The sequence below is a fragment of the Panthera pardus genome, unplaced genomic scaffold (assembly GCF_024362965.1).
Source record: "Panthera pardus isolate Hobbes unplaced genomic scaffold, ASM2436296v1 HiC_scaffold_13, whole genome shotgun sequence".
Lineage (NCBI taxonomy): Eukaryota > Metazoa > Chordata > Mammalia > Carnivora > Felidae > Panthera > Panthera pardus.
The window spans coordinates 60,186,281-60,213,588 of NW_026526688.1; the positions used below are offsets into that span (position 1 = coordinate 60,186,281).

Here is a 27,308-nt window from a genome sequence, read left to right on the forward strand (position 1 = left end):
TTATCCCTGCTACTCTGATCCCATTTTCTACTGTTCACCACACTCCCAAATACTTCTGTAGGTAATTTGTCTCTTTAGTTTCAGGTTTATCCTTCTGGTGTTCTTTCTTTTCTTTCCTTTTAAAAATTAATTAATTAAATAATTAATTTTTGCACAAAAAAGCAGACGTGTGTATTTTCTTATATCCTCTTCTTTCTTAAATAAAGGATCACATAATGTAGATATTCTTTAGTGACTTTCTTTTCAGATTTAGCATGTTCTAGAAATCATTTTAAAGGGATTTTAAAAATCTGTCTCATTATGTTATATAGCTGCATAACACTCCCTTGTGTGGATATACTGTGATTTATTTAACCAATTTCCTACTCTGGAATTTATATTTATTTATATTTAAATATGTTTTATATATTTAAATTTATATTTATACAAATATAAATGCTGTAATGACTAATGATATGTATGTGCAATTTTGTATTATTAGAGGTATACCTTCAGAGTAGATTTTAAAAATGGAATTGATGTGTCAAAAGGTAAGTGTATATGTTGCTTACTTAGGTCTTATCAATTGTCTTTCTAAAAGGATTATATCACTTTTTTTTTGTCTTTCAGTTTTTAATACTTCTCTGTATATTACAGATACGAGCACTCTCATCTTAAAATTTTATTTATTGTTTTTAACAAATATTTATAGTTTTATGTAATCCCTATATCTATCTTTGTATGATTTTTTCTGGTAAGATCACTTGAATAAAAATTTTTTTTAGATGTCATGATGTTTACAGTTTTCTTCTGTGACAGGCATGTGAAACTATTTCTCTGCTTAAGCAACTCTGGCCAGAAGGATCTGACATTCGGCGTGTTCTTTGCGTTACTTCATGCTCGTTGTCTTTGAGAATGTACCATCACTTTTTAGAAAACAGGAACAAGACTATCTTTGATCAGAACACTGACATCCAAGAGGTGTGATTATTATAACTTTCCTGTGAAACGTCATTGCTGTCCACTTTTGAAATTTTATTGAGATCTATCTGCCTTTTCTTCCTTTTGGTATTTTATGTATTTCCCTAGTTTATTCATATAAATTTCCCCCCAAGAGGGAAAAACTGGAATTTCTTTACAGGAAATATCTATTATATTGTTATATGATCTAGTGTTTTACTATACAGATTTTTGTACTTCTTAGTACCCATTTAAGTCACATTTGTCCAATCATCCAGAAGAAGGAGGAATAAGAAAGGAAATTAGCACATGGTGAGAGCTTACATTATCATGTTCTGGGCTCTATGCCTTGTGCCTTTATATACTCACAACTGCATTTTAAGGGAGGTATTGTTATTCTCACTTCACATATGGGAACGCCTGAGGTTCAGATAGTCCAGGAAACATTCCTCAATTAAATAGCAGAGTGAATTGAACCCATGTCTGTTTTGTTCAAATTCCATAATACCAAACTGTCTTTAGAAAGAACATTCTCATTGTAGTGTCTTAGTGCCGTCCTTGCTAGAGAAGTACTAAAGGTCTTAAACTTTTTTAAAATTTTACTTTAATTTATTAAAAACTGTTTTTTTTTAATGTTTACTTTTGAGAGAGAGAGAGAGGGAGAGAGAGAGAGGGTGCAAGTGGGGGATAGACAGAGAGGGAGACACAGAATCTGAAGCAGGCTCCACGCTCTGAGCTGTCAGCATAGAGCCCAATGAGGGGCTCAAACTCACTAACTGTGAGATCATGACCTGAGCCGAAGTTGGAGGCTTAATGGACTGAGCCACCCAGGTGCGCCCCCTCCCCCCCCACCGAAGGTGTTAAACTTCTTTATGGTTGATAGAGTCCCTTAAGAATCTGCTGGCCAGTATGGATTTACTCTCCAGTAAATAGTCCTCCTTATATATATGTGTACATATGCACATGTACACACACATGTGTGTACACACATTATTTTATATACAACCTGACTGCGAGGGCATTCTTGCTTGAAAGTTTTTATTAAAGAAAAATGAAACATTTTGTAGCATTTTTGAACACTCTCAGAGAAATGAACAGGACTTATAGCATTTTACCTAACATCCTTTATATTTGGTTTTCCAATATCTACTTGAATATATTTTTAGTAAAATATTTTTTTACATGATTAGGCACGACATTTTAAATTATTCTCACAAAAATGATACCAGACCGAGTGTATCTCTGGAACTTCTCTAACTATTAGACTATTTGGCCTTCTGGGGGCGTTCTGAAATAAGTCTTAGTTTTGCTTTACTGACAACCCTGCAAACATTTGAAGATGGCTTGGAGACCCTTGTCCCATTATGTTAAATATGCCCATTTCTTCACACTTTTTCTAATTGGGTAAGTTTTTTAGATGTGTCCTGGTTTATTCACTGTGGTAATGTTCAGTGTAACTTTTAAAGTATGATGCTTTAGTGGCTCCTGAGTGGCTAGTCGGTTAAGCGTCCAGCTTCGGCCCAGGTCATGATCTCATGGTTTGTGGGTTTGAGCCCCGTGTTGGGCTCTGTGCTGATAACTCAGAGTCTGGAGTCTGTTTCAGATTCTGTGTCTCCCTCTCTCTGCCCCTCCCCTGCTCACGCTCTGTCTCTCTCTGTCTCAAAAATAAATAAACATTGAAAAAAAAAATTTAAAGTTCATGCTTTAGGGACACCTAGGTGGCTCAGTCGGTTGAGCATCCAACTTTCGCTGAGGTTGTGATCTCATGGCTTGAGGGTTCGAGCCCCACATCAGGCTCTGTGCTGAGAGTTCAGAGCTTGGAGCCTGCTTCAGATTCTGTGTCTCCCTCTCTCTCTCTGCCCCTCCTCGGTCGCTCTGTCTCTCTCTCTCAAAAATAAATAAAAAGATGAAAAAAATTTAAAGTATGATGCTTTAGACAGAATAGGGCATTTAAAGTATGGCTCCATCAGTACAAAGCCCTGTGGGATCATGGCTTCTTTAGATGCTGGACCAGCTCACCTAAAGTTAGGCTTACCTAAAAATACTAAAGAATGTTTTATGTAAACTGCTCTTCAGCTGGCAGTTCCCTGTCCCCTTACCTGAATTCTGTATTTTCTATGCATTCAAATTTATGTATGAAGAAACAAACTCAAAAACATAGAATTAAGAATGTAATAAAGTGTGATTCCTACACAGGAAAATGTGGCTGCTGACTGTTGTGGTACTACATGCAATTCATAGCCTGGTGGTCTCTATTTTGCCTTCTTTATTTTATTCAGGTGGAAAGTAATTGCTTAAACATGATGCAAGAAATGGAAGATTTGTGTAAACTGCATTGTCTCAGTGTGGTTTTTCTACTCCACTTACCTCTTTCTCGAAGGGCCTGTGCTAGATTCATCACTTCCCATTGGGCTCAGAACATTCAGACTTTCTTGAAAATGGTAAATATGCTCTGTATTAGTTTGTTTATTTTTTGTTTCAATTGTCTGATATAAAGAAACCACAGTCACCTTCAAAACAGATTTAAAAGGGAATAATGTCAGCCCTTTGGGGACTTTAAAGGTTTAATGGCCCAAGTCATTTTCTTGCTAATTTCAACAACTCTGTTTGGTAATAATAACAAACAGCATGCTATATATCCAGTCTAAGGAAAAAACTCTCTATTTTCCTTCTTCCAATTTCTGTCAAGATCAGGTTTTTGTGTTATTAATTATGTGAGATTGGTAACCATTGTATTCTGCTCTTGAGAGGAATTAAAGATATAAATGTAATAGTTATTTTTGTCCATTATAGATATTACTTAGACAATATTTGTAGACTGTAGGAAAATAGCAAAAACAAAAGAAAAACTTACCCAGGTACCCACTATTCAAGTCAATAACTATTAATATTTTGTTTTATTCTCTTAATTTTAAATGAATAAGTCTTTCTGTTATTTTTTGTTATTGTTTGAGACATTGGAATGAATATATATATTCATATTCATATATGACATTTTCTTCTCACATATTTTTCGAAGTTTTCTTTCATACTCTTGGTTAGCATAATTTTTTAGTGGCCACTATTTTTGTAACGGATGTACCATGGTTTACTCACCCATTCTTATATTGTGGAATATTAAGAGGGTTTTAATTGTTATAAATGCTGCTGCTATTCTCCTGGTTTTTGAGTGTAAGCCTTTTTCCTTTGATTTGGGGATGTTGACTTAGACTTCATGCCCAGAAGTGGGATTAGTGGATCAATTTAAATGGAAAATTAAAAAAAATTTTTTTAATGTTTATTTATTTTTGAGAGAGAGACAGACTGCAAGCAAGGGAGGGGCAGAGAGAGAGGAAGACACAGAATCCAAAGCAGCTCCAGGCTCCGAGCTGTCAGCACAGAGCCCAATGTGGGGCTCAAACTCACAAACCATGAGATCATAACCTGAGCCAAAGTTGGACATTCAACCAACTGAGCCACCCAGGCGCCCCTAAATGGAAAATTTTAGAGAATCTTGACACTTTTAGTCAAAATATTCAAGAAAAATATTTTAGAACCAATCAATTAGTAAGCTAGCCCCAAAATATTTATCTAATGCATATGCATTGTGTGAATCACTGGGGATACAGTGAGAAAAATAATATATTTACCCATCTCATCCTACCACTTTCATAGAGCTATATTTTGCAGGAAGACAGATACTGATTTTTTTAAATTAATATTAAGGAGGAATTACAGGATACTTTAGAGTCTGATGATAAAAAGTCTCAGTTCAGTTAGAAAAGGATGGCTTCTTCCAAGAATTGAAGAGATGTGAAGTAATGCAAACATTGAAGGATGAGTAGGGATTGGCAAGTTGGTGAGAGGAAGGACACTGGATTCTAGGAGATGAAACAGCATGTGGGATCATCCTGACAATGGCATGATCAAGGAACTGGAATACAACTTGTAGAACTAGAATAGAAAGAGAAAGTGATAAAGCTGAAGAGATGGGTAAGAGACAAATCACATAGGTCTGTATAGGTCCTGTGAAAAGAATGTGGAGATTTAACTTGATCATAAGCACAATGAGAACCAACTGAATGATTGCAAGGAGATGAATGGCACTTCATTAAAAAAAAATTTCTTCTGGGCGCCTGGGTGGCTCAGTCGGTTAGGCGTCTGACTTCAGCTCAGGGCATGATCTCACAGCCCATGAGTTAGAGCCCTGCGTGGGACGCTGTGCTGAAACCTCAGAGCCTGGAGCCTGCTTCTGATTCTGTGTCTCCCTCTCTCTGCCCTTCCCCTGCTCATGCTCTCTCTCTGTCTCAAAACAGAACAAAACAAAACAAAAAAAACATTAAAAAAAATTTCTTTGGCTTGCAATGCAGAGAGTTCATTGTAGAGGTAAAAATGGATTTGGGGAAACCATTTGGGTGATTGTTACCTCAGTTGATATATGTGCTAATGATATTAGGGACTAAGGAAATGGTAAGTAGGCATGAATAGCAGTAGGCAATTTCAAGAATTATTTAAAGTATAAACTTAAGTTTAGTGTGGGCATGAGGAAAAGGGAGGAGTCAAATGACTCTAGATCTCTGGCTAGAGCATTTGTGGGGACAGTATCATCGTATGAAGTATAATTGCGAAGAAAGATTATGAGTTCAGCTTTGGGAATATTGAGTTTACGATGTCAGTGAAATATCCAAATGGAAATATCTAGTAGACAATTTGAAATACTGGTTTAGAGCTTAGTGGAGTGGAATAAGTTGGTGGTAAAGAATTGGGAATCACTAGCCTATGGATGTTAATTAATGCCATGGCGGTGGATACAATTATTTTAGGAAAGACAAGAGGGCCTAGGACAGAGACCTGAGATACTCCAATATTAAATGGTTAGGGATAGATTGACACTAGGAAAAGACACTGAGAAGGAGCTGGTTAGATGAATAGAGCAGAAAGCTAAGACAATAGATTGTTGTGAAGGTCAAAGGAACTGGGATTTTCAAAAGGTGGTTGTGGTTAATAGTACCAAATGCTATGGAGGTTGAGGACCAAAAATACTACTTTGGGTTTAATGACATAGGACTCACTGTTGATTTTAATTAAGAGACATATTAATGGAGAGCCTAGAAGCAAAAATCTATGGTAGAGTGGGTTCAGTGGTGAGTGGAAAGGAGAAAATAAAGGTGAAAATAAGTTTATATGTAACAGGTTGAGATTAAGGAAAGTGACACAGGATAAAATGGGATAGGAAAGTGTGTCTATTAGGAATGTTTTTAAAATGGCAAAGACAGAGCATGTTTAAATGCTGATCATAAAATTAAGAGAATAGGATGAAAATACAAGGAAAGTAAGGTGAGAGGGGATAGGATCTAGAGTATATTCTTATCCAGAGGGAGCAATATTGCCATTTTTATAGGAGACAATAAAGAAAGAACAGTGCAACATTGGCTGTGATAGAAGTTGTAGGATAACTTTGTTCCTATGTGCTGGTTCAATTTTCTTTGTGAAGTAGGAGACAAAGTCATATGCTGAATGTTGTGGCAAGGAAGCAAGCCCAGAAGTTTAGAACCAGGAAATATTTTGGAAATATTTATTGGGGAACTTAGGGGAGTAAACTATACTGAGAAACAGAGATATCATTCTGTCCTGCCTAGCACTTTTGAATGCTTATTTGAAGTTTTTGACAAAACAATTATAGTGGCATCACTTTGTATTATTGTATGATTTTGTTTTTCTGTAGTCGCAACAACATGGCCATAGGCACAAGGAAAGCAACTAATTGGATGGTATGGAAAAAAGGGACAAGATAATTTAGGCACAAAAATGCTATTAGTGGATCTATACAGTTTGATGGAAAATAAAAAAGGAAAAGAGACTTTAGTATCTTTGCAAGAAGGTAGTAAAAATGATAGACTAGGAAACAAAGTTTCCTGGAGACAAACCAAATGGACTCTATTGGATGAGGAGAAAGTAGAGGAGCTGTAGAACTGGAGGTCCTGATATGATCAATAAAGAATTGTGAATGATCATTAGACAAAGATAAAGGCATGGGTCAACAGGTGGGAGTGAGGAAGTATTCATCAGGGAGTGTGGCAGATGCTATTGTTGTTTCCTTATCTATGTCTCCCACTTACCTATTTCTCCGTCTTACTATAAGTGCAACTCTCTGCCTGAAGGTTTTGTTTTCTTGATCTGAAATGCTGGGGTATTAATGTTTCTCATGCCTTCCACCAATGACAGATGAGGAGTTGGTGGATGAAGACCCCAGCTTCCTTGTATCCAGGTTGATATAACTCTGAAATGTAGTTAGGGATTCTTTAGGGATTGGGGAAAAATAATAATTGTTGGTCTATGTATAACAAATATTATTGAAAAAGACAATTACCATCTTCTGCCCCCACTACATCTCCCTCATAAAGTGTCCATGAGTTGGGGAGGGGGAGAGAGTTGGGGAATAAATGAATAGAATCACCATAAGCGGGGTGGGAAGGGCATGATAGAATCTTCCTAAAGTTTCAGGGGTCTGTGTATACAAAGAAACTGATTTAGTTCCCAGGAAAGAGACTGGGAGAAAGCTAGCCTCACCTAGGATACCTGTGGCTATGTATGCCAGGGAGCTTGTCTGGAAAATGCAGTGTGTTGTCTAGACATGAAAGTGTGGGAAATCTTCCCTATGCCTCCTGAGGGAAGGCATCTGAAAGTTCCTGTAGGCTCTAAATGAGTCATGGTAGTTGATCGAGAGGGAAGGAGAACCTGTGATTCTTCAGAGTTCTCAGAAGCCAGATGAGGGGATTTAAATGGGAAATGACATGGAAAAAAACCCTCTAAATTTGGAGACTATATTTCAGTAGACTAGGAACTCCATGGAACCAACTAGAGGCCAATCCATGGCCATTTGACCATTTAATCTCTATAGAAGAGATCTGGGACTATTGCCTGTATAGAATACTAAAGAGTGAGGTATAACTGGAGACAGCCATACTGAGTGGTAGGCACTTTTTTTTTTTTTTTTTTTTTTTTTTTTTTTTACTGAAATGAGGATGACACTTAGGTAACACTCCTGTCAAAGTCTGGCATGGGAGATGCAGTGGAGACTCATGAAGGGAATTGATCTGAGTGTGACTAGGAAGTAATTGAATTGGATTTTACTTTGTAGTGCTTAGATTATATTTATTGAAATAGCATAATAGGGATGTAGGATCAACAATTAAAGCTAAGAAACAAATATTCATGATTGTTTATCTAGGTTTGTATTTATGGGCATTTACAACTGTTCTAACAGAAGTGTTACAAGGTTTTGTGTTGTGGTGAACACAATATTATGTAGTTCTGCTGATGCTTTGGGGAGAAAATATTTTCCTATATCCCAAATCCCATTGGGGAGTTTTTCTCTAGGTAAGTTTTAAATGTTTACGTATTTATTTTGAGAGAGAGAGAGACAGAGAGAGACAGAGAGAGAGAATCCCAAGAAGGTTCCACGCTGTCAGCGCACAGCCCCACAGGGAACTCGATCTCAAGGACTGTGATACCATGACCTGAGCTGAAATCAAGTGTTGGATACTTATCCGACTGAGCCACCCAGGTGCCCCTCATTTATAGAGTTTTATAAGCAATTTTTTTTATGGACAATGGTCATTAGGTGAAAAGGATATTACAAAGTCTGTCTAAATTGTGGAATGTTCTAAGATGGCTCTGCAGGACATTGTGGTTGTAGCTGTTAGAAACCATCATTCTTTAATTAGGATGGCATGGACTTCTGGGCAAGATAGGAATAGCTACCAGTTATTTTGCACCAGATTTATGTGTGTACTTTACCTAGCCTATTAACATATAATACTACTACTCTTATATCTTCATTTTACAAATGAAAAACTTGGGCTCAGAAAGGTTAAGTGGCCCATTAGCACAACTGAGTGATCAAGTTGGAGCTAACTTCATTTCTCTCCAGCCTCCAAATCTGTGCCCTTCCCACCATCCTCTGCTCTCTTGATGTGGGGAAACACCTGATTATCCCACAGTCAAGCATCCCTCTGTTCCTTTCTCTTCTCCATGCTTCATTTTGGTAGCACCCAGTGACTGGAAGTGTAAATTCAGGTAGCCCCTGAAATGTTCACAAAGAAAGGCATGTTCTGAGGCCTCTGAGAAAGCAGCTAAGCAAACTGAAGGGAGAGTTTAATGTTTACTCACATCTTGACACTTGGAGACCACATGGAGTCACCTCTTGTAGGAAGTGTATAAAATGAGGAATATTTGCTATACTATTTTCACACGTTACTGTGTACTTAGTAGTATTTTGTGAAAGGATTAGGTGGAGAGAACCTTACATGACAGTGGTTTTCCAAGTATGGTTCCCTTGACCAACAGCATCAGCATCACCTGGGAACTTCTTAGAAATGCAAATTCTTAGGCTCTACCCCAAACCTACTGAATCAATCTCTGGGAATGATGCCTAGTAATCTGTGTTTTATCTGAAAATCTTTCCATGTGAGGCTTATGCTGAAGTTTGAGAACCACTGCTCTATGGCTCTGTGGAGGTCTTTTTAGTATTTTATTATTGTTTAAATTACATTTTAGGCAGGAGGCTCCTACTTTGATATTTATGATTTCTCATGAACCTTGGGCAGTCTCCCTAACTTATTTGGTCAAAACTAGGTTTTCAAAGCAGTATCCTATAGCCACAAGTGGATATTGAGCATTTGAAATGTGGGTAGTCTGAATTGAGGTGTGCTCTAAGTTTAAAAGAAACACCAGATTTCAAAAGAATTTAGTATGAAAAACACATAAACTATTCTGTTGATATTTTTACATGGATTACACATTGAAATGATAACATTTTGGATATGTCATGTTAGATCAATAAAATAATTTTGCCTTTTTTTTTTTAAATGTGACTTCTAGAAAATTTAGAATGAGATATATGCTGCTTGCCCATGTTACGTTTCTATTGGATACTTCTGGGATCAGTTTCCACATCAACATAGATAAATAAATTGTTCATGTTCGGAAAGTGTTTGGTTTTATCATTAAGGGATTGTGGAGCAGAGAACACTCGGTTTTCCCCCTACTGAACTTTATTCCCCAAACGCTATCATTGGCTGAAAAGATGACTAGGCTTTCACTCGCTGAGGTTGTCTACTCATGTCTACTTAGCTCTGAACTAAGTGTGGCCAGTGAAGACATTCTGCCTGTGTTAGACATGAAGATAACCTCACTGTCATAAACTCCACAAGAGCACACCAAAGTAGATGGAGCGGAGTCTTTGAGTTTGAGGATTCAGCATCTTCCCCTGAACAAATGCCATATTTTAAATCCTCTTTTGACCTGAAAGTAAAACCGGAAAACATTAAAACCTCAGTAAAGAACAGAGGCGCATTTGAAAGCAGAAGTATTTCTGTAGCATTGGAACTATATCTGTGGATTAGTGTGAGAAAAAAAAATTGTATTGAGTCCAACACAGGTTTCTATGATTCAGAATAAGGAACAATGTTGAATTAATTTTTTGGTCAGTTTGGTTTTATTTTATGATCCAGTCTTTTTAGATATAAAGCATTCATCATTATCCAGCTCAAAAGGTCTTACATTAATAAGAATTGGAGGAACCTTGCCAACTTGCCTTTCATTGGATTATTGATGTGTTTGAAGTTGTATAATAGTTTATTGCTAGTATAGCAATTGTCAGTGACTTGGTTTTATTTCTAATTTTCAGAAAAAGTGGTGTGAATATTTCATCCTAAGTAATATAAACATTTTTGAATTTTGGAATCTGAATTTAATTCACCTTTGCGACTTAAGTGATGAGCTTTTGTTGAAGAATATTGCTTTTTACTATGAAAATGAAAATGTTGAAGGTACCGTCTTAATATATTATAATAACTGTACTTTCACCCAGAGATAAACATTATAAAGAACTTAAAATTTCAAAATAATTTTCCTATATGTCCAACATATAACATAACAATTATTTTCCTCCCAATCTTTGTTTATACATGTATATAAGTTTTATTTAGTTGCAATCAGAGTGAATGTTATATTTTTAAACATTTTAACTTAATGTACTCCACAAGTATTCTTAGAAAAAATATGTGTTTGGGTATTTAGCATTTCTGGATCATTTTAGTAGTTGAATTTTTCATTTAAATATATGTATAACATTTAAAAAATATTTACTTTAATTAATATAATCAACCTATTACTATGAGATATTTAGGGAATTTTAATTTTTTCCCAAAGATAAAGCTGATTTATATATTTGGAAAAAAAATAAAAAATTAAGATTTATTTTTCTTTCTTGAATTATTTTCTTAGAATAAATTTTTGCTGTTTCTTAATAGCCAGAGGGGGGGAAAACATGTTTTAAGAGAGCTATAGCCCATTGTACACTATTGAAACTTATTTGACCTCTAGAATTTGGTTCCTACACATAGTAAACATTGGAATGAGTTAACTGCATTTAATTTTAGCAACCCTCTACAAATTTTCTCATCGCTGAAAAATGAGCTTTGTTCAGTTTCATTGGTTGTAGAAGTTATATGTGGCATCACCTTTTTTAACCTTATAAAATTGATATCCACAGTTATTGTTAGTTAAGACAGTTGTAATCTTAATACTTAGCTATCAAATAGGAAAACAAGATAATTTAAAAATCTATAGTCACATTAGGGACCATATTCATTTAGGTATCGTGTGGAACTCACTGAAAATTTCACTGTTTGAGAAATATTTCAGAACTCTATGAATTTAGTAAAAATGTGTGCTTCTCTATATATAGGAATGACTTTTAATGTTTAGTACTTTTAAATATTATATAGGCCTACATTTGAATTTGGGAGATGTCATTATGAAGGATTATGAACATCTCTGGAATACTGTGTCAAAGTTGGTCAGAAAGTTTTCTGTTGGAAAGCCATTTCCTCTGAGAACAACAAAACTTTCTTTTCTTGAAAAGAGTCCATCACCAATCAAAGGTAATAAATCTATAAATTAATTTGAAATGACAGTTCAAGTCTCTGAAAATGTTTTGAATGCACCACTAACTAAATGCTACACAGGTCTAAATTATTTTCTGGCACTATGCATTTTAATAATAAGTTACCTCTCAATGTATCATTGGGGTTATATATATATATATATATATATATATTTGTATATATATATATATTGGGGTTATATGTATACACACACACACACACACACACACATATATATATATGTGTGTGTGTGTATATATATGTTTTGCTCGTAACTAATTGTTGCCAGTTAAAAAAATGCCAGTTATATGTGAGTTTCATTTCTATCAATATGGCGGTATAAATCAGGTGAAAAATCTCTTTCGGGAAACCATTGAAATGCTGGTCAGACACACCAAACATCTTTTTGTATTATCACAGCTAAACTCAAAAAAATAGAAGGGAAATTCCAGGAGTCAAAAATAAAGGGGAGAGGCTGATCTCTGGGTAATTCAAAATGAATTACTCTTATAATTTTTAATTATAAGTCCATCTTCCCAAGAATCTTGGGTTTCAATTACCTTGTAAGTAGGGTCAAGATAACACTAAGCCAGATAATTAAGGTGATCAGAAGAATCTGGTGCATTCTCTGTAGGGGAAAAACATCATGAGGCCTGGTTTTACAGGATACATGTTTTACTCATACTCTGACAATACTGAGTACAAATACAAATTTGTAAAACAACAGAGGAAATAAACTGCTAAGAGAAACAATAAGCTATGGAACTAGAATAATTTTGTAATTATCAAAAGTAGAATATACTATATACATACTTAAAATGCTTAAAAAAATAAAATATGAAATTTGAAACATGAGAAATAAAGTAACCAAAGTTGTAGAAATGAAAATATTGTCAATGGATAGGTTAAAAAGCTGATTGGATATTGCTAAAGAGAATGTGTGAACTAGAAATAGATCAAAAGAATTACACTTCAAAATAGAGATGACCATGTTATATACCTTAAGCTTATACAATATTATATGTCAGTTACATCTCAATAAAGCTGGAAAAAACCTAAGAAAAAAAAAGAAATAAGAGATGAAACAGTAAAAAAAGTTATGTCAAAAAAGAAGATATAATGAAGAAGTCAAGCCTTTCATTCATTTGGAGATTCACAAGGAAAGAATGAACCAATGTGGGTTAGACAATATTTGAGGAGATCGTGGCTGGGTATTGCCTGGATGGATGAAAGACAAGAATTGCACATATAAGGATGTATGATGAATCCCAAGTGGGCTAAATTAAACATAAGCACGTATACACTCATAGATAAAAACACACACTGGATACAATATAGTAACACTGTAGAATACAAAAAAATAAATATCTTAACAAGAGTTAAAGAACAAAAATTAGTCTATGATACACTACCCTATAACAATGATAGAAATCAGAATATAGTGAAATTACATATAATTCTTAAAAAATCATTTAAGAATGAAGAAATAATTCACCATTGTAAGAAATACAAAAACTAATTTATCCATCATCATAGCATCACAGAAGATGTTTCCATACGATTGAATTTCAGGAAGAATAAAATGTCCCCCTAAGGAATATGAGAAGGAAAGCTAATGGGAATTTGGGATGTGTTGATATATTTCCAAATATGGGGGAAGAATATATATACTTTTATATCCAGATGAGTTTCACCAAGACTTAAAATTTTTTTATTTATTTATTTTTTTTAATTTTTTATTTTTTTTAACGTTTATTTATTTTTGAGACAGGGAGAGACAGAGCATGAACAGGGGAGGGGCAGAGACAGAGGGAGACACAGAATCTGAAACAGGCTCCAGGCTCTGAGCTGTCAGCACAGAGCCCAATGCGGGGCTCGAACCCATGGACCGTGAGATCATGACCTGAGCCGAAGTCGGACGCTTAACCGACCAAGCCACCCAGGCGCCCCAAGACTTAAAATTTTTAAAACAATTTTTAAGTGTTTATTATTTTCGAGAGAGAGAGAAACAGAGTGCGTGTGGGGAAGGGGCAGAGAGAGCAGGAGACAAAGAGTCCAAAGAAGGCTCCAGGATCTGAGCTGTCAGCAGAGAGCCCAAAGAAGGGCTCAAACCCATGAACTGTGGGATCATGACCTGAGCTGAAGTCAGACGCTCAACCAACTGAGCTACCCAGGCACCCCTCACCAGACACAGACTATTGAGTGCAAGTAATTTATTGATCCCAGGAAGAGCAAATAAGGAAGTGGTTAGGTAAGATCGGGAAGAGAACAAAACCAATGTAGGACAGGCTACTGGTTTCCACTGTGGGTAACTACAGGTAGATTTCACTGAGAATCTTAGAATGGTGTACAAACCACCTCAGAGATGTCTCACCTGAAGAGACTGGGGCATTTACTGTGAAATTCTTGTCATGTTTTTGGCTGAGGGTTATCTCTGGGGCAGTGGAGACTCAGCACTTCTGGCCTTCTTCACATGGCTGTAAGAAGAAAAGTGCTCTGGCAGAGACTTGGAGGAGGAAGATGTCAGGCAAACACAGAACAGTGAACACCAAGGGATTAACATGCACAGCAATAGCAGCTTACCTAGAATTATGAACCAGATAGTAATAAAAAAGCATTTATTAGCCAAATATTATATATAGGATATATGTGTGTTACGTACGGTATCTATCAAGTTTATGTGTATATATAGAAATACATATACACATATATATCTATACATGGATATCAAAGAGCATGTAAGAAAATACTGTAATGATACCAAATTTCATTTCCCCTAACTTCTTTTTTATTTCATTTTCTTAAAAGTATTTATAGGGTAGATATCTGAGTAAGAGTTCCATATTCAAATTCCTTATAATGGGGGAAAATAAAAGGAATAAAGAGGACACAGGTATTTTTCTACTTACTTACCTATGTGCCTAAATGCTGCCTATTTCGTTATACTCTGCTATGTTCCAAAATGTTTTAATGTGGGTAATAGCTGTATGGGAAGGTCTGGAATTGATAAATGTAAATAAAATCAATGAAAAATGGGTTTTAATGTAAAACTTTACAAAATGATGTATAATATTCCTGTATGAAAGTTTCACATTTGACAATGTCTTAATTTTTTTTTTTTAACTTGTTTACAGATACTTCCAAGGAAAATATTCCTAACTTGGGTTTTATTCCAATGTCATGTGAATTGGTTGATAAGTTTGTTGGTGACATTTTGAAAGATTTGCCTTTCTTAAAGAGGTATAAGAACAAAAATATCTCAATAAATGATTGGGTGGACAAATGATTTACAATAAATGTTGCAATTCTATGAAGTGCAACAGATTAAATGGAATATATTAGATGCAATATGTGTTTGTAATACCGAATGAGTTTAATAGCAAATTTATCAGTGTCTTTGATCTTAACTAGGTTAAAATCAACATGGTTTAAAAAAATTTTTTTAATGTTTATTTCTTTTTGAGAGAGAAAGAGAGACACAGCATGAACAGGGAGGGGGCAGAGAAAGAGGGAGTCAGAGGATCCGAAGCAGAGTCCAGGCTCTGTGCCGTCAGCACAGAGCCCAACGCAGGGCTTGAACTCACGAACCACGAGATCATGACCTGAGCTGAAGTCTGTCACACTGAGCCACCCAGGTGCCCCCAAATCAACATGGTTTTAATCTTAGAGTAAAATTACTCCCGCTGGGGTTGCCTGGGTGGCCCAGTCGGTCAAGTGTTTGACTCCTGACTTTGGCTCAGATCATGATCTCACAGTTGGTGAGATCAAGCCTTGCAACTGGCTATGTGGGCTGTGCAGAGTCTGCTTGGGATTCTTTATCTCCCTCTCTCTGCCTTCCCCTGCCAATGCATGTGCACATGTGCAGCTCTCTTTTTCTCTCTCAAAATAAATAAATAAACACTTTTAAAAAAGTACTCCAGCTGGATGTTTTTAATTAATGGATCAATAATGAATATTTGTTGATGTTGATGGTACTGTTAGACATGTTGACTAGATTCTGGGTTCTTAGGCACCTAATAAACTGCTTTTTGGATTCTAACACCCACATCATCTTACAGAAAGAGGAAAGGTGGCTGTGATTTTTTAAAAATATTAAAAAATAAAATCTAAAAAAATAAAATCTGTGCTGTGTTCTGTTTGGAAGCATGAAATTTAAAATACGCATATATTTCTTTTTGTATCATAGCGATGATCCTGTTGTAACTTCACTGGTTAAACAAAAGGAATTTGATGAACTTGTGCATTGGCATTCTCACAGACCGCTTAGTGATGATTATGACAGGACAAAGTGTCAATTTGATGGTGAGTACTGTGACTCTGGTGAAATAAATTAAAATCAATTTCAGTCTCTGCTTTTTATTTTGTAATGAAAAATTATCAGGTTAGGAGCCACAGTTATACTTCTTTTTTTTTCTTTAATTTTTTTTGAGAGAGAGCTCATATGCATGTGCACGCAACTGGGAGAAAGACAGAGTGAGAGGCAGAGAGAGAATCTTAAGCAGACTCAGGGTTCGATTTCGCAAGTGTGAGATCATGACCTGAGCTGAAATCAAGAGTCAGACACTTAACTGACTGAGCTACCCAGGCACCCTATAAGTTATATTTCTTGAATAATGATAGTCTACAAGGTATTTAGATGTATGACAGTAAAGATGGTAATGAAGAAGTCCCACTTCGTTTACTGATAGTCATAGGTACACAGGTATGCAGATGTCCTAGGAAGTGAACCAATCCTGCATTTGTCCCCATAAAAATTAGAAGCTGTTTTAAAGAAATATGGTTTATAGTTAAAATGCCTGTGTATTCCTTGAAGTTCAAAACACCAAGGCCATAGTCTTTCAAGCAATTTCAGCTGCTTTTACATCACCCAGTTGATTACGTGTACCAAGTTCTAGCATTTTATGTACCTTCCTGCTGAGGACGGTTAGAACTGCAAAAAGAGGCCCATGAAATCACTAACAGTAGATCCATAGAGATCGAATTAGGGATCTTGTCTCATTGGTTCCCTTGTCTTCATCTCACTTTTGTCTATCCTGACGCTTAACCTCCACCCTTCTTCAAGTTGACAAAACTTACAGAAGAATTGAGGAGTGTGCATAGTAAGCTCGCTCATATGAAATACTTGTCAGTCTGCGTTTATAAATGGCTACTAAGATCCTGAAAGATGTGGGGGGGGTCTTTTAGATTAACCATTAATATCCTTCAAAGTGGTTTAATTTGATACATGTAGATACAGACACAGAAAAATTAGCCAGCTTAATTATTGTCTAAATTGTAGTTTGTTTTGGGTGTGGGAGCAAGTCATACCTTGATTGTTGGGATTCCCTGTGTCATTGGATTTTTCCATAGTGAAAGTATTCTTCAGTTGCTAAGTTGTTGGCTCTGCAGCTATGGTTGGAGTAAGGATTTTCCTATCAAGTGATGCCAGAAGCCAGAATATCTAAGATGGATATATTCTAGATTTTGCCCCTACCTTCTTCTTAAACTCATTCACAGGGAACATAACAGAGGTAATGCCTAGAATCTGTCATTCTTTGTAGCATCCTGATATTTGCTTTGGGGGGTAGACAGTGAAAGAGTGTTTTGTCACTTCTGTCCTTTAAATAAGGTAAGGAATTATTCCATAGACAAGATTTAGCCTGACTTAAGATTTCCTCTTTAACAAAAGTAAATCAGACTAAATTACTATTCCAAACTAAAAAGTACATGTGTGCGTGGGATGGTATGAAGAATTAGTGAGAATGTTATTGAAAAAAAATAATAGTTTTACATTTCAAGTCTTTTCTTTTTCAGAAAAATCTAGAGATCCTCGTTTTCTTAGGTCTGTGCAGAAGTATCATGTTTTTCAACGATTTTATGGGAGCTCATTAGAATCAGTCTCTCCAAAAGTTGTTGTAACTCAAGCTGTCAAGCCAAAGAGTAATTTCAGTGTACCCAAGAACAAAAAGGCACATGTAGGTTCTATTAATTCTATCACATTTAAAACTTTTTTTTTCCTTAAGTTGATATTTGCTCAATTCCTTTGGTAGTTTCTTTCCATGCTATGCTTTTTCTTTTTATATATGATCGTTGGATTACTTATTATTTATTTGCTAAGAAAGTCTAACCTCCATGTAAAAGGTTATATATGATCCACTGTGCATAATAAAATATATATATGTATTTGGAAAAGAATATAAGATATTAAGTTACTAAAGGCTTGGATTTAGAAATGTTGAAGTAAAATTAAAAATATAGTTCTTTGGGAGTTCTGGTCTATGATGACAATATAGGAATTTCCTGAAGTCACCTCCTCCTATAGACATAATGAATTTACAGAGACATACAGAAGAATTCTCCATGAAGACAATCCAGAAACTAGGGAAAGAACTCCTACACATTGAACAAATGAGAAAAAACCCACAATGAAACAGGTAGAAGAGGCTGAGACACGTTGTCGCCAAAAACACCACCACTGGTGCAGGGACACAATTGGGAGAGAACTCACAAGTCTTCAGTTTTTCCCTCAGGAGGAAAGGATTGGGACCAAAATTTTGGGTCTAGCACCCCAACATTTTAGTTCCACCCGAGGAATGAGCCTCCCTAAAACATCTAGCTTTGAAATGCCAACAAAGCTTGCATCCACAAGACCCACAAGACTTTAGCCTGGCTATCTCCCCAGGCCTCAGCACAGAGGCAGCATACCAAACTGCTCATTCCCTATCTTTCTCCAAAAGAGGCTGATTTGCATACTTTAAAAACAGGGAAAGAGGACTATAAGCATTGTTCTAGAGAAAACTATCAAATCACAAAGGAAGAGAAAAAGAGAAGAGAAGAATAAAGTCAGAAAAAAATTAGTGGCAATAGTAAGTCAATACCTACTAACAGTTAATTTAAATATAAATGGCCTAAATTCTCCAATCAAAAGACATAGAATGGCTGAATGCACACTAATACTAATACTAATATTAATATTTCATTTATAATTGCATCAAAATATCTAGACATAAATTTTACCAAGGAAGTAAAACACCTGTGCTCTGAAAACTATAAAACATCAATGAAAGAAATTGAAAGTGACAAAAAAATGGAAAGATACTCCATGCTCTTCTATTAGAAGAATTATTGTTGTCAAAATGTCCATACTACTCAAAACAATATACAGATTTAATGCATTCCCTATCAAACTACCAACAACATTTTTCACAGAACTAGAACAAATAATCCTAAAATTTGTATGGAACCATAAAAGACCACAAATAGTCAAAGTAATTTTGAAAAAAAGAACAAAACTGGAAGTATCACAATATATACACAAGATATACTACAAAACAGCATGATATTGGCACAAAAACAGACACATAGATCAATAGAACAGAATAGAGAGCCCAGAAAGAAACCCACACATATATGGTTGTTTCAAGAAAAAGGAGGCAAGAATATATAATGGGGGGAAAGACAGTTTAATAAATGGTGCTGGGAAAATTGGACATCTGCCTGCAAAAGAATGAAAGTAGACTCCTACCATATAACATGCACAAAAATCAACTCAAAATAAAGGCTTGAATAAAAGACCTAAAACCATGAAACTCCTAGAAGAAAATGGGGTAAGTGCCTTGGCATTGTTCTTAGCAATGATTTTTTTTTTTTTTTTGTATTTGACATCAAAAGCAAAGGGAACAAAAGCAAAAATAAATAACTGAGGTTACATCAAACTAAAAGTTTCTCTATGCCAAAGGAAACCATCACTGAAATGAAAAGGCAGTCTGCTCTATGAGAAGATATTTGCAAAATCTATCTCTAATAAGGGGTTAATATCTAAAATATCTAAAGAACATATTAATAGCAAAACAAACAATCTGATTAAAAATGGGCTGAGTACTGAAAAGAATTTTTTTTCAAAGAAGATATATGAATAGCCAACAGGTACATGAAAAGGTGCTCAACATTACCAGTCATCAGGGAAATGCAAGTCAAAACCACAATGAGATGTCATCTCAGACCTATCGGAATGGCTGTCATGAAAAAGGAGGTAACAAGTGTTGGCAAGGATTTGGAGAAGGGAGAACTCTTGTGTACTGTGTGTGGAAATGTAAATGGTACAGCTACTATGAAAACAATATGGAGGTTACTAAATTAAAAATAGAACTACATAGGAAGTACCAATCCACTTCTGGGTATATATCATAGGAAATGAAAACAGACTATAGAAGAGTTATCTGCACATCCATGTTCATGGCAGCATTATTTACAATAGCCAAGATGTGGAAACAGTGTAAACATTCGTCAATGGACGATTAGATAAAGAGGATGTGATATATACATACACAAAAGAAGATTGTTCAGCCATAAGAAGGAATTCTTGCCATTTATGACAACATGGATAAACCTGGGGATGCTGAGTGAAGTAAGCCAGACAGAGAAAGACAGATAATGCATATCATCACTTATATGTGAAATAAAAAAAAAAGTTAAATTCATTAGAAGCAGAGAATAGAAAAATGGTTGCCACAGACTGGCTGGGAACAATAGGTAGAGGTTGGTAAAAGGATACAAACTTTTAGCTGTACGATGAATAATGTCTGAGAAGCTAATGTAAAATATAGTGACTGTAGTTGATAACACTGTAATGCATCAATGAAATTTGCTAAGACAGTAGATTTTAAATGTTCTCACCCCCCTTAAAATGTAAATATGTGAGATAATTCCCAATGGGGGGAATTCTTCTACAATGTATACACATATTAAATCACCATGATGTAAATATTTTACAATTTTATTGTTTCATAATATCTCAGTAAAGCTGAAATTATTTAAGAAGTTCAAGCAGAAATAGGGACTTTTGCTTTAATAGTCAAAAAGCAGCCTCTTCAAGCCCAGTTAAGTGGTCATTGTGTTTCTCCTTGTGTTGACAACCTCCTTTTTATTTTCATAGCCAATTTTATTGTTAGTGAGATAATCCAATTACAACTTTTTCTCTCTCATTTAGGGCTAGCAAGAAGGTTCTGTGTTTTTTGTTTTGTTTTTTTGAGAGATGTTATAAAGTAGAGAGTTTGCAAAAATTTTTATTACATACTATAAGATATGAAGGCTGGAAAAAAATCCCATTTTTTTTTCTTTTATGTCATTAGTAATTAAATAAATTCTCTCATTGGGACTAAACACCCTCAACATTGTGTAAATGTGCTTTTGTAGCAACTGTTCAGTAAGTCTGCATATTCAAGATATAATAAGCATTGTGTATGGCAAAGGGCCAAAGGTCACTCTTATTGAGAAAGAACCATGCTGAGTAACCCACTTGGTAGATGAAAACATTGGGACACCTCAAATAATATTTATTAGAATTAAGTATTGAGAAGTGTGGCAACTAATATTGACTTTATTATAGGCAAAGTTTAGATATTAGTTTCATGACTAACCTGAGTAGTGGGAGGTTTATCAGAATTTTCTTGTCAATACATTTTCCAATTTGAATTTTTAAAAATATTTATTTATTTTTGAGAGAGAGAAGAGAGAGAGAGAGAACACAAGAGCAGGGAAGGGGCAGAGAGAGGGAGACATATAATCCGAACCAGGCTCCAGGCTCTCAGCTGTCAGCACAGAGCCCGACGCGGGGCTGAAACTCATGAACCCTTAGATCGTCATGATCTGAGCTGAAGTCGGATGCTTAACCGACTGAGCCACCCAGGTGCCCCTACAATTCTCCAATTTGTTTTTTGCAGATTAATAAATTGGGTTGGTGAAAGTATAGTAAAGTGGGTCCATATTGTATTTAATCCATTACAGGGAGAGCAGCAGGAACAAATAAATGCAGGAGACATGAAAAAACAATGGCCTGATGTTTCTGATCTACACCACGTGAAATCTGCAAAATTATTTGTGGAGAGGCTTTTTAGTCTTAAATTTAATTGTCATAAATTTTCAATTAACAGAGGCTTTAAGAAACAGATACTAGGAAAAAAAAAGGAAACAGATACTGAAATTAAAGTTGTTCCTATTCAAGAATGGGATGGTTGTCAAAATAATCAATATAGACTTAAAAATATTCTCCCATATGTGAAATTTAATCTTGGGATATTTCCAACTTCTTTTATGGTATGTTTTTTGTTTTTTTGTTTTCCTTTTTGGTCAGGAGACCAAGGCTGAAATAATTACTAGAGAGAATAAGAAGAGGTTACTTGCTAAGGAAGAACAAAAAGAGGAGAAAAAATGGAATGCTGTGTCATTTTCTATTGAAGAGGAAATGAAAGAGAACTTAATCTCTGGAATAAAGAACCTGGAGGATTTTTTAAAATCATGTAAAAGTAACTCTGTGAAATTTCGAGTTGAAGTGGTCGCGTTAACTGCCTGCTTGAAAGCGTGGAAAGAACAGTGTCGCGGTAAAGGTATGTGACTCTATATTTTTTGCTTTGATAACTGGAGAATTAATAAAATAAGGTAATGATAATGGATGTCATTTATTAACTGGAAATTTGTGTTAGAAGCCTTAGATGCATTATGTGATTTTATCCTTACAAAATCCCTCTAAGTCTTATTACTTCTTTTATCAGTGAGCAGTGAAATCTCAGAGAGAGTCTAAGTAGCAAATATACAGCACATTCCTAAACAAATTCAAATCCAATCAGTCAAAGATAGGCTTAAGAATAACTACTTCCAAAGTTGTGCGCATAGTCAAGGGAACCAACCATGACGGTGAGGCTCCCTGGGAGAATCTGTCACTCATCTTTGATATCTGAAGTGCAAACATTTTCTTGCTGGGTAAAACTAAGGATTATGTTTGCTGAGCATGTTTGAATTCTTCCAAATGTTGCTATTGCTTGCATGTACTCTACTTTGCAATTTCTGTAGAATGTGGTAGAATAAAAAAGAAGAGACAAGAAGAGGAAGATAAAGGAGAAATAAAACTGGGTAGAGACATATAAATTGATAACAGGTGAATGATCATGTGCCATAATAGCTCCAAACTGACAATTCTTCCTAGTAAACCTACGTGATCTGTCCGGTTTGAGCATCTCCACACTTGAATCCATTTAACACATGGTTACCAGGTTCTTTTTTTTTTTTCCTTCTCCTCTTGTTCTGCTAACTTCAATCTCCTTTAACATAGTCAGCCTTTCATTGTGGATTCTGTCACAGTGAGAAGCATAAGATTTGGCTTATATATTTCTCCCTAAACAACATGTTGTATCAGAATTTGCAGTTGATTGCTACTAAGAAAGATCAGAATTCAGTGGCTTACTCTCCTGAGGGTAAGAATTCTATATTGAATTTGTTTTGTAGTCTCTTACAGTATTCAGTGGGTGTTTGGTAATATTTGTTAGATAGCTAACATATAAGCTTATTGGAGAAAAGGCGAAATTAAAAACAGCCCTAACATGGTAAGTATGGAAAGATTAGAAGTGTGGAGGAATAAAAAAGATATTTATAACTATAAAGAAATGAAGAAGAATTAGCAAAGTCTGTATCTGGCAGTTGTAACAGACCGATTGAATTGACAGCCTCCAATGATTACACCAAATAAATGATTACACCAAATAGTTATCTGTGGTCAATAGTAGAATTCAATAAATGTTGCAAAGTTTTTAACCAGATCTTTAAAGTCATCTAAATATTTTTCTTTGACCACGGTAGAGCACACATGAAAATAATAGGTGGAGAAAAGATTTGTTGTTCCCCAGAACTCTTATACAACCTTGAACTTTAACAATCTTCTTTCTATCATGAACTATAAGATTTTTCTTTGTCTCTGTTACTTGCACAGCTATTTCCCGGCTACCCATGGAGATGATGAAGTGGGTATAGCTGCACTTTTATTACATTTTTCCTAGTCCTCTTTATTCCAGAACCTTTGTTAATGTTAAGATAGTGAAGTTAACTAGGTCAGATTGATAGCCTGGATGACTAATCTTGGATAATCAAACATTACTTTTGATGATCTTTGTATGTTGTTTATTGTTTGCTAAGGTGAAAGCACAAAAGATTTAAGTATAGCTGTTCAAATGATGAAAAGGATCCACTCCTTGATGGAAAGATACCCAGAACTTTTGCAGGAGGCAGATCAGCAACTCATAGCCAGATGTCTGAAGTACTTAGGATTTGATGATTTGACAAGTTCTTTATATCCAACCCAGGTAATTTTCAGAATAGCTCCATTTTAATAGAATAGTTATTGGGTATACATAAAGTATCTTGCAAATTAAGTCACCTCTTCTAGATTTTTTTTTTTTTATACTGACAGTATTTCCTCCAAGTTCAAAGTCATTTACTAGTGATTCACCTGCCTGTACTTGAGATAATCTAGAATTAGAAAATTGATACAAATGCTTGTCTGGACAAACAGACTAACTGCCAGGTAATTTCTGCAAAGCCTTAAAACTAATCCTGTGTTTAATTCTAGCAAACAGTTTAAAAACTATATAGTAATTATTTAATTGTCTTTAAATATATTAGATTGTAGCTATAAATACCATAATGGATATTTGAAAATCTTGATGTTTATCAATATACTCACAGTTAAGATAATGACTTCGGTGATAAATAACTTGTTCAATAAATATTACAAAACTGAAGATGTGGTAAAATACTTTTCTCATAAAAAGTGCTCAGTAATAAATATTTTAATTATTTAAACAATGTTATAGTTTAAAATCACTTTCCAAATGGACTTTTGAATTAATATAGGTTGTAGGAGATGACATAAAGGAGAAGAAAATGGATAAATATTCAGTTGGCATGGGACCAGTTCGGTTTCAACTACAATACATGGGCCATTATTTGATACGAGATGAGAGAAAAGATCCAGATCCCAGAGTTCAGGATTTTATTCCTGACACGTGGCAGGTAATAATTGAATGAAACAAAAATTTTATTTTATTTGTATTTATTATTAAATGTTATCTCAGAAACTTTTCATTATTGTGGCTTTACATCTTATATTTGGCATGAACTTAATATTGAGTCCTGTCGTTTAAAATTATTTCGTCATTGAAAATGTCATTGGTAAATTCTTTTTCGCTTAAAGTGAAATTTTCTTTTCATTCATTTTTTTGTATATTGACCATTGCCTAGGAGGTACTTTGATGAATTCACATATATATTTTTAAAGTTGTCTGTGTGTCATCCAGTTGTATCATTGCGGAGCAATCTCTGTGTTTTCCCTGTGTCAATAGGATTTCACATGTAAATGTGCCCAATTTTGGTAGTTTAAATAGTACAGCAATTGTTTACATATTTACATGCTACACATGTCACCATAGTAGTCATTCTTCTATAAATAAATGTAAAATTGATGGATATAAAACTTAGAATTAAATGGTGTGGTTCTGCATAGATTGGACTAAAAAAATTGCTGATAAATTGAACATGTTTACCTATAAAAGTGCAATTTCATAGGTTCAATCAAACAGACTTCCAGTTCAGAATATGACTTTATCTTAAGAAGTTGTGGTTTATATATACAATGGAATACTGCTTGGCAATGAGAAAGAACGAAATACGGTCTTTTGTAGCAACATGGGTGGAACTGAAGAGTGTTATGCTAAGTGAAATAAGTCATACAGAGAAAGACAGATACCCTATGTTTTCACCCTTATGTGGATCCTGAGAAACTTAACAGAAGACGGTGGGGGAAGGGAAGGTGAAAAAAAAAATGTTACAGAGAGGGAAGGAGGCAAACCATAAGAGACTCTTAAATACTGAGAACAAACTGAAGGTTGATGGGGGGTGGGGCAGGAGGGGAAAGTGGGTGATGGGCATTGCGGAGGGCACTTGTTGGGATGGGCACTGGGTGTTGTATGGAAACCAATTTGACAATAAATAATCATATTAAAAAAACAGAATATGACTTTATCTTATATTGATGATGGTGGGATATCTTAAAAAACTCCCCCCTCCTTTTCAGTAATGAGAGGACTAGTTCCTTACTTTAGTGCAGGACACAAAGCAGCCAGGTGCTCTCCATTAATCCTCCACACATTTCAATTCTTTTGATGTACACTTTATTTTGAGGTGTGGCCCAGAGTGGACCTAGATGAAGAATGTGCAGCCTGAGGTTTGGGATGTTTTTCCATCTTCTGCCCATCATATGATTCTTTGATTATTCATCATTTTGATGAATAAAAGCATAAACTGAAAATTTCACATACCCTCCAAAGGAGGGATCTGGTATTCTTCTATATACAAAGTAAAAGATAACTGGTAAAATTATGAATGGTTGATTTTTTTCTCCTCAGCTGCCTTTTCACCATCATAAAAAATACATACTGGTTACTTCTTAGAACTTCATTTCTCAAAGCCTTTGGAGAAGAGCTGTACTTAGTCAATGAAAAATACTTAGAAAAAAAAATCTTCCCAATGACAAGATACTTTCTTCAGTCTCAGTCTCCATTTTTCACACACAAACCTACCTCTGGATGCTCAAAAGCGTAACAATTCTCTCTTCTGAGAGAATGCCGTGAGTTCTTCAGACTTTCCTGTTATGTTTCTTCATGTGTTTTCAACTCCCAGTTATTCCATTTGAAGTTCAGAAAAATATTGGAAGTGCATTCATATATTTGTTTTGGTAACATGCTCTTCCTGTTATCCACATGAATGGTGTTCTGAACCCTGCAGCGTGAACTCCTCGATGTTGTGGATAATAATGAGTCAGCAGTGATTGTTGCCCCAACGTCCTCGGGCAAAACCTATGCTTCCTACTACTGCATGGAGAAAGTGCTGAAGGAGAGCAATGAAGGGGTGGTCGTGTATGTTGCACCAACAAAGGTAGCACTCACGTGACTTGAATTTTCTCTTTCATTCCTGAACCTCCTCTTTTAAAATAATGCATCTAGTCACGTGATGAATCTATTTCACTTTTTGTTATTTATTTATTTTCCAGTTTTCTTAATCTATAATTGGCATATAACATTATTGTGTTATTTAAGGTGTACCAAACATAATTCGGTATGTGTGTATATTGTGAAATGATTGCCACGGTGAGTTTAGTTAACGCCCATCACCTCATATAGCTACAAACTATTTTAGTGATGAGAACTTTTAAGATCTATATATACTCTTAGTAACATTCAGCTATGCAGTACAGTATTGTTAAACATAGTCACCATGCTCTACATTACATATCTACTACTTATTTTAAAACTGGAAATTCGTACCTTTTGTCCACCTTCACTCATTTCATCCATCCCCTCTTACCCCTACCCTCTGGTACCCACCGATTTATTCTCTGTTTCCAGAACTTTCACTTTGTTTTTTGACCCGCATTTTCCCCTGCCAGTTTCAGAGGCCAAAATAACACTTTTCTTAGAGCCATTGTGAGGAAAAAGTCTGGTCTTGGGATTTTGTCATTCAGTATTATATTTGAATTGAGAGAAGCACCCACACTTTGCTGGGCAATGTTGAGTCTCTTAGGAATCTAATACTGCCTTTCCAGAATTTATGAGATTGATCTAATCTGCTGTTGGG

The 27,308-nt window shown here is 35.3% G+C and overlaps 1 protein-coding gene across 8 annotated transcripts in view; it reads left to right on the forward strand.

Annotated features, from left to right (window-relative positions):
- DDX60 (DExD/H-box helicase 60) overlaps positions 1–27,308 on the forward strand; it is a 106,873-nt gene that overhangs the window by 13,935 nt on the left and 65,630 nt on the right. For all 8 annotated transcript variants that reach the window (XR_008421638.1, XR_008421639.1, XM_053901143.1 and 5 more), the window contains 11 exons: positions 799–960; positions 3,219–3,380; positions 10,610–10,751; positions 11,712–11,867; positions 15,005–15,110; positions 16,057–16,172; positions 17,664–17,824; positions 21,982–22,234; positions 23,814–23,980; positions 24,531–24,689; positions 26,460–26,609. Coding sequence is in view for 6 of the 8 variants with exons in the window: in XM_053901143.1 (XP_053757118.1) it covers positions 799–960; positions 3,219–3,380; positions 10,610–10,751; positions 11,712–11,867; positions 15,005–15,110; positions 16,057–16,172; positions 17,664–17,824; positions 21,982–22,234; positions 23,814–23,980; positions 24,531–24,689; positions 26,460–26,609 (1,734 nt within the window). In the remaining 2 variants the exon portion in view is untranslated. The remainder of the gene's footprint in view (positions 1–798; positions 961–3,218; positions 3,381–10,609; positions 10,752–11,711; positions 11,868–15,004; positions 15,111–16,056; positions 16,173–17,663; positions 17,825–21,981; positions 22,235–23,813; positions 23,981–24,530; positions 24,690–26,459; positions 26,610–27,308) is intronic.